The sequence below is a fragment of the Gadus macrocephalus genome, chromosome 8 (assembly GCF_031168955.1).
Source record: "Gadus macrocephalus chromosome 8, ASM3116895v1".
NCBI classification, from domain to species: Eukaryota; Metazoa; Chordata; class Actinopteri; order Gadiformes; family Gadidae; genus Gadus; species Gadus macrocephalus.
Genome location: NC_082389.1, coordinates 3353465 through 3365773, shown reverse-complemented (window position 1 = coordinate 3365773; position 12309 = coordinate 3353465). Strand labels below are relative to the sequence as shown.

The 12309-nt window shown below is 49.1% G+C and overlaps 1 protein-coding gene across 1 annotated transcript in view; it reads right to left on the bottom strand.

The window, feature by feature from the left end:
- The window catches only part of LOC132462656 (uncharacterized), an 18655-nt gene extending 6346 nt beyond the window's left edge, over positions 1–12309 (bottom strand). The window contains exons 1-8 of the mRNA XM_060058308.1: positions 12042–12309; positions 11711–11808; positions 11452–11578; positions 10262–11110; positions 10109–10173; positions 3010–3423; positions 2184–2244; positions 681–1580 (exon numbers count right to left, since the gene is read on the bottom strand). Of these exons, the coding sequence (XP_059914291.1) occupies positions 681–1580; positions 2184–2244; positions 3010–3423; positions 10109–10173; positions 10262–11110; positions 11452–11578; positions 11711–11808; positions 12042–12309 (2782 nt within the window). The remainder of the gene's footprint in view (positions 1–680; positions 1581–2183; positions 2245–3009; positions 3424–10108; positions 10174–10261; positions 11111–11451; positions 11579–11710; positions 11809–12041) is intronic.

The window sequence follows — 12309 nt, the reverse complement described above, 5'->3', positions numbered from 1 at the left end:
ATTCACACCCTTGGTGGAGGAATTGAACTGCATTCAGTCGCCGAACCAGCTGGCGTTTAGAACCAAGATGAATGCTAGTTAAACAAGGCCCCACAGGTGTTTAACTTACTTTCTCGGAAAACAGTTGGTTAAAAAATCAACCCTTGACAAGAAACGTCAGTATTGCTAGAATAAAATTGGATCAACACAAGTTCTCTATAGAGATGATTTGGGCGTCAATATATATAAAAATCTACATTAAAAGTTTTTCAATCCAAAAATGACAAATGCATTATGTAAAAAAAAAAAGTAAAAGGCTACATTTTTTTAAAAACAGATAGAAACTTTGCATGGAAACGCATCATCTATGTTTTGGAACTCAGCTTACTGGAAAGGTCTATTAGGAGGGAACTGCTGCCGTGATGTTTCCAACCGCTAATAAACCAAGGCTAACATTAGCCTTTTAACAGAAAGTAATCACGACAGCTCGCCGTCTGGATCGGACCACCGGACCAGCGTTTCACAACGAGACATTCCTCCAAGTGGTCTCAAACCTCTAACAACATCAGTCTTTCAACAGAATAAATTAACCCCAACCTGCCAGCCAACACAGCTATCAAGCAGTCTGTGAGCCAGCCAGTCCTCTGAATGTCAAACGTAATCCCACCGGGCGGCTGCACGTGGTTCGCAGTTGCCGGCTCAGCCCGTGCCGTGGTACTTCTTCATGTGCAGCTTGAGGCTGTACTTGACAATGAAGCTCTTGGAGCAGAGCGCGCACGTGAAGGGGCGCTCGCCCGAGTGCACGCTGAGGTGGGACTTGAGGTGGGCCGACTGCGTGAACTTCTTGCCGCACTGGGGGCAGCTGAAGGGCCGCTCCCCGGTGTGGATGCGCATGTGCACCTCGAGGTTCTGCGACGTGGCGTACGTCTTGGTGCACATGGCGCACACGTAGCGCTTCCCGCGCGCTCCCGCCGGCAGCGGGCCGCCGCCCGCCAGCTGAGACCCCGCCCCCCCGCGGTACGCAACGAAGCTGCCGCCGTTGCAGTCCTCGAAGTCGAACGCCGAGCTGCTGCCCTCCGAGAGATGGCCGCCGTCGGCCGAGGCGCCGTCGGCGGCGGCGTTGGTGATGGAGCCGGTGACGCCGATCAGCTTGAGCCCGAAGGCGTCGCCGCCGGCGTCGTAGTGTTCGTGGGGCTGGAAGGGCGCGCCGTACGGCTGCTTGGATTTGTTGGTCCACAGGAGGCTGAGGTCTAGCTCCCCCCGGCCCTCCAGGAGGGAGGCGTCGTCCAGGCCCCCGTGGGCCCCGTAGTGCCCCCCCATGGCCGCGTGGGCCAGGTGGTCGGCGTGCTGGGTGTAGGAGCAGGCCGTCTCGTCCCCCACCCCGGAAAGGCTGGAGCAGCCGGGCTCGCTGGCGGGGGAGGCCAGGCTGTACTGGGGGCCCGCCCTGGGTCTGACGGGGCTCCTGCCCCCTCCCTGCTGCTGCTGCTGGGGGTCCGAAGACGGCTTGCGGTCATCACCGTCCACCTCACTTCCTGCCGGCCAGGGTCGCTTCCTCTTCCGGCTGTGCTTCGTCGCTCGCCCGTCCTCCGATGTTTCGGTGACTGGGAGGGAGGAGGAAGATGGAGAGTTAGACGGAGGTAGAGGCAGAGAGACGGGGAGAGGGGGAGAGAGAGAGGGAGGTAGTGGGAGGAAGACGGGTGGTGGGGGAGAGAGAGAGGGAGGTAGTGGGGGGAAGACGGGCAGAGAGGGAGGTAGAGGCAGAGAGACGGGTAGACGGGGAGAGAGAGAGGGAGGTAGTGGGTGGAAGACGGGCAGAGAGGGAGGTAGAGGCAGAGAGACAGGGAGAGGGGGAGGTAGAAAGACAGGGAGCGGGAGAGAGGGAGGTAGAGAGACAGGTAGAGGGAGATGGGGGAGGAAGAAGGAGAGAGACGGGGAGAGATGGAGGCAGAGGAAGCAAGGGAGGTAAAGGCAGAGAGGGAGTATAGGCAGAGAAACAGGTAGAGGGAGAGAAGAAGGAATAGAGGGAGGCAGAGGCTGAGCGACAGGTAGAGGGGGAGACGGGTAGAATAAGAGAGACGGACGGGGTGAGAGAGAGACCGGCGTAGAGAGGAACAGAGAAACATAGGTTCAAAGATCCAGCGCAGCTATCTGCATTATTGAGAAGAAGCCGTTTTTAAGATGCAAGGCGGCGATCGTGAACGCACCTTCCTCTAAACTGTCGTTGGCGTCCGAGTCTTCATCCTTGATCAAAACCACGTCCGGCAGCTGAACCAGAGACGACACATATTCTCAAATATATAACATCATGGAGACAGCTTAACTAGAACACAATAACACACTATAACCGAAAAGACCCATGTAAATACAGAACTCTATATGCGAGATTGATGGTTGATGGTTGATGGCAACTAACACCTGTCGGAATTAGTTGCCATATATTTGAAATTGCAAGAAACTGCTTTATAGTTAAATGGTTTATAGTGCACCAAGCAATGTTTGATAATCGATGACATGCTATCAAAAGACATTCACCCGTCCCATAATGTATAATACCTCTATTATGGGTTATTGTAGCTGTTTTCGACATTATTCTACCATAAGATAAAGAAAGTAGCGCAAATAGAGTGCAAAATTTCCAATTACATTTTTGAGGGGTAAAAGACAAACTACAGAATCAATGTAATAACAACATTCTGTTGCACACTTCTGCTGCAAAAGTGTATATATTTTTTAACTCCACAATGCCACTGAAAGGTGGGCTATTACAACTGGTGGAAGTTTATTAATGATTATTTATGTCATTTTTTATGTTCGATTATTAGGAACACACCAGATTGACAACATACCAGATTATAATCTAATGTCTCAAGAGGCGCTGAGGGTATCTATATGCAGAGTGGTTTAACCGCACATATATATATAGTATCAAAACCCCAGTATCGTTCAGATAACGAGTAAAAAATAACATGCATTGCATGCGTGTGTTGCATGTTGTTAAGCACAGATGATAAGAAGCGGGTGGCGTTGTACCGTCTTCTCCGCGTCTACTTTCGGCGCCGCATCTTCCGCGCACGACGCCGCCTGCACCGCGCCGTCTGCCGCCGCGACCGCGGCAGCCGCCGCCGCGTTGCCCCGCACGATGATTGACTCGATGAGGTGCAGCTTCTTCTTCAAGTCCTCGTTCTCCTTGTGACTCCTGGTGATCTCCAGCTGTAGGACGCAGTAGCCCTCGTCCACCACCTCGCAGATCTCCACCACGGCGGCTTTGGTCAACGCCCCCATGATGATGGACAATTGCTCGTGCAAAATCTTGGAATTCATAGCGGCGTTTGCGGGCATGACACCGGGAAAACGGAACACGGTACTCACACGGTATACGCGTGAAATGCACCGTGCTGACCTTATTATCACTGGCTGCTGCCGGTGATCGACTCTCTTTGGATATCAAAGCTGCCTATCTCTCGACTACAAAGGAAAATACTTGTTTTTTTCTATTTCCAGGTTCCGCATTTGCACGGTTTTCACAATAAAAGTCCCTTCCGTTTAAGGGTTAGGGTTAACTGCTGTATACAGCCGTGGCGTGCACGCGCTGCTGGTAACAAGGTCAGTTTTTCCTCCATATAATTGTATGTAGTAAGTGAAGTGCCGTACGGATTAATATTTCATCCTAAAATATCAATGGATACAAGCTTTACAACACATCTACAAATATGTATTTTGTGCTTCTGAATTTCCATGATACATTTAAAGGTCCCATGGCATGCTAGTTTATGGATGCTTATGGTGTTACTGGTCCCTTAATACAGTAGCCTATTTGAAGACGTTCAAGAAATTCAGCCTTGGTGCAGAACTACAGCCACAACGAGCCAGTCCCACAATGAGCTTTGCACAAACTTGCCGTTTTTGGAGGCGGGTCAAGGTTGAGGGTGGGGGTGTGGCCCATAGCAGCTTGCGACCACGGTACCATGAGCTAGTGTTCACAGTGGATGTAATCGTAATGGCTCGGATTCATACTATCATCCGGAGGCGCACACAGCTTTTGGCCGTGTTCTGTAAATATTCTAGAACACTCCGGGTGCTCTGGCGGGAGTCCTGGAGCTCTATATCTAAATAATATCATACTATACGCCTATATCATGTAAACATTATCACGGCTGAAGGCACATGTGCGCCTCCAGACGATATTATGAATCTCAAATGACTGCGTCAGATTTTCCGACGTTTCTGGTTCTTCCAAATCCACATCACTCTGAGACTGAACCGCGACATGGAGGAGAAAGGGATTGTTGACCGCGATTGTGTCCCGCCGGAGCCCGCTGTCGGGCAGCGGCATAGGTGTCAATTCCGCTGGGGACACGTCCCCACCAGTTTTCGACAAGATTAATTTTGTACCCACCACTTGTAAAAGTAAAAGAAAACTTAAGATGAATTATTATGGATTATTACACGGGTCTTCTCAATGTCGTTGAACGCTCCGTTCACTTGCATGGGCTCTTCACAACTTCCCTCGGTCAATTATATTTGATAATTCAATCCATTGCTCAGTATAATTGACCGCTGTCAAGGAAAACAAAGGACTTTTGGCATCTAATGACGTCTTTGGTATTACTCATAGTCCGGTAACCTGTCATCCCCAGTGTCTTCGGTTGCTAAGCGACATCAACTTCTTTGGCGGATTATTCCTCTGCTGATCAACACTACAAATGCTGGTAACAAATAAATTGTAAAAGGACACACCATGTGAAGTTATTTTTTCGTTTTGGCAAGTAGCCATTACTAATAATACCAATATACTCTTTGGCTGGGATGAGGCATTAGAAAATCAAGTCATTTTAGCCTGAATACATAGGTAAAAAGCACCAGAGTAGGTTGCTAGTACCATGGACAGTATCAGAACCTGTTGAACTAAATGGATGTTGTAGGATACACCATGGGATGCATCTGCAGACCACTGCCACATAAATGAAGGTAAGACGCGATATTTATTGCTTAAGATTTGCTGGTGCCGTGGCGAGGTCTTTTGTGTTTTTTGCACTCAAGTGGTCGGCTGTTTTAACTTGCAATCGAGAGTCGGTGGAGTCAGTCTCTTGTTGACCCAAAGTGACCTTTGGTCATTCTTGCTTTGCTTGAATTCTGGAATAATTTGTGGGGGGGAGTGCATGAGTTTTTGTCAGAATTACTGATGTAGGCTAAATTGGATGGAATGCGTGTTCTGAATTGAGAACAGCCAGCTCATGATGTGGATGACGGAACCGTCGCTGCCGAAAAAGTTGTACATTTTTCAACTTTCTGACGCCCCGTGCCCACTACCTCCGTCAGTTGTCCGTTGCCCATTGACTTTGAATGGGGACGGACGCGCAATGCATTGTGGATCCGTCCGTTCAGTTGGAGCGTTCGCCACCGTCAGAAAGTTGAAAAATGTTCAACTTTTTCGGCAGCGACGGTTCCGTCATCCAATCAGATCGCGTATGCAAATTTAAGCACTGTGACGCGACTCGGGCTCTGACGATACTGGAAAGTTGCCTCGCAACAAGCAGGAAGAAGCGGGAAGAACCCGGCGAAGCGATTTGATTGGCTGACGGATGCCTCTGCAAAGACTACTCCCCCATCCGTCAGCCACGCCTTCAATCCCACGTCCGTTGACTGACGGTGCAGTGGGCACGAGGCGTTACCCATACCACGATGACGGGGCAGTAGAGAGGAGTACAGCGACAGAAACTGAAAGTAAGTAACGTTAACTTGTAACCATACCTACCTACATTTTAAAACCGTTTTATAATATCATGAATAACGTTAGCAGGCTACAATAATGTGTCACCCCCCTCTGTCCAACGCCATTAATCGCAGCAATGAAATAGTCTATGACGTTAAAATAGTAACGTTTGTCTTTGTCTGGCATATACAGCTGTGGGTATCCTGCTAATTTGTTTCATGTCTTCTGTGTTTTTGTTTGTTTAGCTGAGACTTTCATTGTGCTAGAGCCATTTGAGCCGGATGCTGAAAACCTGAAAGCAGAAGCAGCATCACCAGGGAATGCCCCCTGCTGGAAAGCTCTCTAGGCTTGTCACAGGAGCTTCTTAGATTGGAGACAGAAAGATGCATGCTTGACATTGAAAATGCTCATTTAAAAAGTCCTTTTTGCTACAGAAAGAGGTCCTAACCCTTCAGAAGCAAAAGCTACTGGACATAAGCCAGTACTATAATTTGTAATTAATGAAGAAGCAATAAAGTAGTGAATTAATTCTGAAACTATGTTATCATTACCAGATTTATTTTCAAATAAGCAATTGCCTTCCCCCTGTATTGTATTGTATTTGTTGGATAAGTAAAATGTTTCTTTCAATTCAATTGCCAGTCTCCTTGTCTGGATTTTCTGGTGAGTTCTTCCTGAAGGAGAAAATAAGAAGCATATAATTGAGTAAGCACGGGTTAAGGTAATCTAATGTAGAAGTGCCCTAAGTATCCGGCATCAACATATACAATTATGTCAATACTGACCGTAATTATGCTGCACTGGGATTTCCAATCAGTGTTCTCCTGACAGCATTGCCATTTGGGTTTGCAGCATTCTGCACTCGAGCTTCTTCCAGGTCTTTCTGAAGTGGGTCCTCGTCCACCTCTGGTAGCTCGTCTCCACTCTCTTCCCAAAGTTATGCAGCACAGCTACTGCAACGATGACTGTCAGGGTAGTGCCCACTTTTGTGCAGAGTCTCTCTTGTATACATGGAATTCTCCGCTTCCACACACCAAATACTCTCTCTATTATTCCTCTAGTTTGAATGTTGGAGTAGATGTAATTTTTCTCTGCCTGGTTCTGAGGGTTCAAAAGAGGAGTCGTCAGGTAGGGGCGACATGCATAGCCATTGTCACCCACTAGGCCAGGGGTGGGCAATTAATTTTCCCATGAAAAACAGGGACTGTTGTGGAGGGCCGGACCAATAGGCTGAATTGAATTCAGCTCAATATTAATTTGATCTCTTTATAAAAATCTAGTCTGTGCTTGGCTTGAACAAGTGCACTGAAGTCAGGTTAAATGTTTGAGGTGGATATGCGCAGGACAGCTGACAGGTGATCATCAGTGAGAGAATATCTGCATCCTGATTTGTTATACTTCATCACTGAAAATGTGAGAGAAAGGTAGGTCGATCCTTTTTGGATCGACCTAACTTTAAAAGTATACAAAAAAAAAAAGTATTCTAAGTCAATACTTTTGGATCTAAGTATTGACTTAGAAGTCAATACTTAGAAGAAGAAAGGCTAATATGCCCAGAGAAAGGTAGGTCGATCCTTTTTGGATCGACCTACCTTTCTCTGGGCATATTAGCGCAGTGGAGTCCTCTAAACACTCTTTCCCCTTCAGAAAATGGCGATTTTTTGGGCGATTTTGTGGGATATCACAAAGCTGGTCTTGGCTGCTGCATCCCTGGATGTGCAACGCTTGGTAAAACAGCCTTGTTTGCTTTCGCAGTTTTGCTAGGAAAGCTTCAGATGTCCGTGCCCGATCTGCATCAGTCAAGTTGTCGTATTTCTCTGCGTGTTTAGTATTGTAGTGGCGATTCAAATTATAATCCTTTAACACAGTGACCTGTTCTCCACACACTAAGCGCACGGCTTTACCATTGACTTCAGTGAAAAAATACTTAGAAGTCCATGTTTGGTTAAAAACTCAGCACTCTGTATGTGTACTCTGTATTCACCTAGGCGCTAAAGTCTCCTGTGAGCTCAGTTCGTGGTCAGTTCGTGGCTCGTGGACGGGGTTCTTCTACTTATTTTTAGTTGCGACTTACAACCAGAGAAGAGGAAGCTGCATGCGCGCACAAAAAAAGAGACAACAAAAGTCGCCTTCATAATAAAAGCAGTGCAGTTCTATTCTAATTTTTATTTTTTTTATACAATGATTTATGTTTGATTGTGAACTCCCCAGAGACCTCACACGGGCCGGTTAGGAATGGCCAAAGGGCCGGATGTGTCCCGGGGGCCGTACAATACCCAGGTCTGCACTAGGCAGTCCCTCCAGAAAAACGCAATTATGCGATCGCATAATTCAATGCATAATCAGCCAAAGTCTGCATAATCATGCGGGGGCCGCATTTTTTCAAGTTTGCCGCACTTTCACCGCATAAATTGCAGATTTCCACGCAAAATATGCGGGGCTTGGATGATTTCATAATCCCTAATTTTCGTTGCAAAAAAGTCACATATATCTAAAAAGTTGAAAAAGGTTGCGTTTACTTTACACAAGAGCAGCCATTCCCCCTGTTGCCATGGGAACTTTATGAAGTAACGTAATTACGCGTCGTGAACGTCATCGAAAAGCAGAATTTTTCGCAAGTTCCCGCATTTTTCCGCCAGTTCCGGCAATTTTTGCAAGTTCCCGCAATTTCATCGCATAAAATTGCATAAATATGCCTCATATTTGATCGCATTTTCTAAGAAAACGTGCTGCATAATCAAGGATTTGATTACACACACACACAGCAGAGAAGGTAACATGTAATGCCATTTCTAGCTATGGGGGGACCATAGGCAGGTTTGGGGAACTTATTATTGTTAGAAAACCTCAACAAGTGAAATTAAATTAATGAAATAAATATCTTTTGTAACAATATATTTGTATGAAATGTAAATTGGCTATTTTGTTATTTATATAATTATAATTGATCAACATTTTCCCACTTGGGTCCAGTGACACCAGTAAGGAACTTCAGACGAAATCCCCAAAACGATTGGGGATTCTTATTCAATATTGTTGAAGCACTGTTAGGTAGTGTATCTTACTCATATGATAGAGAGGGAGCTCTGTGTTTTCTGGACAAGAGATATTCCATAAACAAGATCACAAAGAGAGAGTGAACACTTTAATTGAAAAAGTAAAGTTTAATCTATCATACTTTAAATGAACATAATTACAATGGAATATAGGTTAGCTAACCTACCTTTTGTGATGTAATGCCTAACCAGCATGTCAAGTTCAAAATTGCTAAGATCATTTGCGAGTTTGCATTATTAGCCATTTCGTTGTTTTACTCATTCATACAGCATTCAGTCACCCTTTGATCCGTTGGAACAGACCATTTGCGTAAGCACTGTAGGGGTGCTTATCAGTTTCCAGACCACAGCCTAATCAGAACAATGGACAGGAGTGCTGTCCTGGTGTTGTACGCATTGAACTAAGCCAACTACAACCATCTCGCAAACCTTTTACTCATGTCAGTCACATTTGATGTTGTCCCTACAGTATGTTGTGATTTCTTTCTGCTATCTGCCCACCATTTGCTTTCTGTTTTGTCATATTTCTTGATTTCTTTGATTAAACATCAAGAAACAGTATAAGGGAATATGCTTGGGCTGAGCTCTAATTTGATGACTAAAACTGCCCTTTTCTGCCCCTAGTGTTCAAAAATCAATATATGCTGCTTTAAAAGGCAATCAACTAAAGCTGGATTCTGTTTGTCATCAAATGTCCATGGGGGCTTTACAAGATTCTGGTGCATTTTCTAAAACATTTCAAGCATAGATAGTTATTAAAACATGGCATGTATGGAGAAGTTAGTCATTGAAACCTTAGTCTATTAAACAAACAAAAACATAGACTATCATACCTCCTGCAGGGATTTGCCAAGGTACATGGTGCTTGTCAAGATACAAGCAAAGACGTAAAATGAAAACATGATCATTTGTGAGATTGAACACTTTTAATGTGATACGTTGGTTCGTCCAACCAACTGCTGAACACAGACATGCTTGGCAGATGTGTGCTGTTTGCTACAAGAGCCGGTAATATCCAGAAGGAGCCGGGATCACTCCGGCTCCTCCGTGAGGTAAGGACTTCCACGGATCACAGAGTCAGTATGCGATGTCCCAGAGAAACCGACAGCTGCGTCATAAACTGGCCGACACACTGGGAACAACTAAGGGTGCACTCACGTGTGAAAACGGCCACGGCCAGATGGCCTAGTGTGAGTGCACCCTAAAGTACATAGAATATCTTTTCTAGTTAAGGTCACTCGTTTTTGAAAAAAATCTGCCAAAGGCCATAAACATTTTAAAATAATTAAATAAAGGAAAGTAACAAATTGAGTTTGAGGTCCGCGAGGGGGGGGGCCTCCATTCCAAAGAGTCCGGTTACGAACGTGGGGCCCACACGTCCCTGCGTGGTGGGGCCCAACTCGGGCCCCATTCCTCCCACGGGACCTGATCCGGTGCCACCGGGAGGGGGGGGGGTGGTGCTCTCAGAGCTGCATGTCCTAAACACGGGCCCCGCCCCCCCCCCCCCGCCCTCACGGCACTGGGTGGTGCTTCTGTTGGTGGATTCTCAGGTTCTGCTTCCCGGCGAAGCGCTTGCCGCAGTGCTCGCAGGCGAAGGGCCGCTCGCCGGTGTGCACGCTCTGGTGCGTCTTCAGGTGGCCCGACTGCGTGAAGCGCTTGCCGCACTGCGCGCAGCTGTAGGGGCGCTCGCCCGTGTGCACGCGCACGTGCGTCTCCAGGCTGCGCGACGAGGTGAAGCACTTGCCGCAGTACGTGCACGTGAAGCGGCGGTCCCGGCAGAAGCGGTTGAGGTCCAGGCCGTCCATCTTGCACGCCGCCGCCGCCGCCGCCGCCGCGCCCGGCCCCCCCAGGGACGCGGGGAAGGGGAGCAGCGTGCCGCCGTGCTCCGGGGCCTTGTCCTGGTGCTGCGGGGCCCGCGGGTCGGGCTTGAGGTAGGGCCGGGGCCCCGGCCCCGACAGCAGGCCCGGGTTGTTCCACGATGAGCACATCTCCAGCTCCATGTCGTACGGCAGCGAGCTCATCAGGGACAGGCCCCGCTTCAGGTCGAAGGTCCCGGGCAGGGAGTGCGGGCTGTCCCCCGGGGGCCCCAGGAGGTGGCCGGGCTTGGGGGCGTCGCCGGGGCCCTCGGGGTAAGAGTCAGACGCCGGGTCGAAGGCCGCACCCCGGGAGTCGTCGTCGTTGTCGTCGTCGTCGTCGTCGGGGGCGCGTCCGGGGGACGGCGAGTCGCCCAGAGGGGGGCGGAGGTGGGCGGGGTCGGCGTGGGGGTCGGCGTTGAGGGCGTGCTCCCACGGTCGCAGGCTGGCGGGGCCCGAGGAGGGGCCCTCCTCGCCGTCACTTGACTCCAGAGGCGGGGCCTCCGTACCTGGAAGACAGACAAGGACGTGTCAACACACTCGCTGCGCCGCGTCTGATTGGGTGTTTGGAGACCTCTGGTAATAATCGAGGGATTTTCTCGCCAACAAGCGCACGACGATAACACTAAAGCGCAGAGTTAGCTCAGCTAACAGGAGTTCACTTGTATCAGTGAGTTACATCGTAGAACGGAGAACAACAAGTGGTGAAGTGTTTTGTGGGCAAACATTATCAGTTATTTAGCCTTAGCGAGGACCACCACGACCAACACTGGTTCTTCTGGGTCCTGGTACTGGTTTAGGTTTGGCGGTCGTAGAAGTGGGTACTGGGGGACAGAGGTGCTCTGCTCACCGTCCTCGCTGATGAGGAGGTCCTCCTGCTCCTCGCTCCTGCTTTGCTCCTCCCCCGGCGTCTCCTCCTTGATCAGCACCACGTCTGCCTCCCCTCCGCCCTCCTCCTCCAGGAGTAACGCGCTCACCTGACACACACACACACACACACACGCACACAAACACAGAGTGGGGTCAACTTCACAGAAGTACAAGAAACACAGAAAAAGGCTGAATTCGTAAACATCTGAGGCTTGCTCTCGAGCTTGAATCCCTCGTACCTCTTTAACGGCCAAACTCCTCTCGGCCGCCTCGATGGCCGCCTGTCTACTGCCTTTTGTCCTCCCGGCCGTGGGCAGCTGAGCCAAAGAGCTTCTTTCTGTGTCGGCGACACACAAAAGCACAGTCAGTGAGGGGACAACAATTGATGGACAGGAATCAGTTCACCTACAGGTCAAGCCGCTGATTCACAACTGTCGATGTGCGATGTGTTGAGTCACACACACACACGCAAACACACACCTCTCTCTCTCACTCTCTCTCTTTCTCTCTCTCTCTCTCTCTCTCTCTCTCTCTGTCTCGTCACTCTCTCTATCTCTGTCTATAACTCACCGCCGGGGTAATTCACCGGTGCGACGGCCTCCGGAGGCGCGTCGTACCCCAACATGGCGAAGCTGCCCCGGTGCCCACGGGCGATGATGCTCTCAATGAGCTCCAGCTTCCGCCGCAGCGCCTCGTTCTCCTTGTGGCTGCGGGAGATCTCCAGCTGCAGCACGGTGTAGCTGTCGTCCACCAGCTCGCAGATCTCCGTCACCGCCGCTCGGGTCAGCGACTCCATGATGGACGACAGCTGCGAGTGGAACGCCTTGTAGTTGGTCAT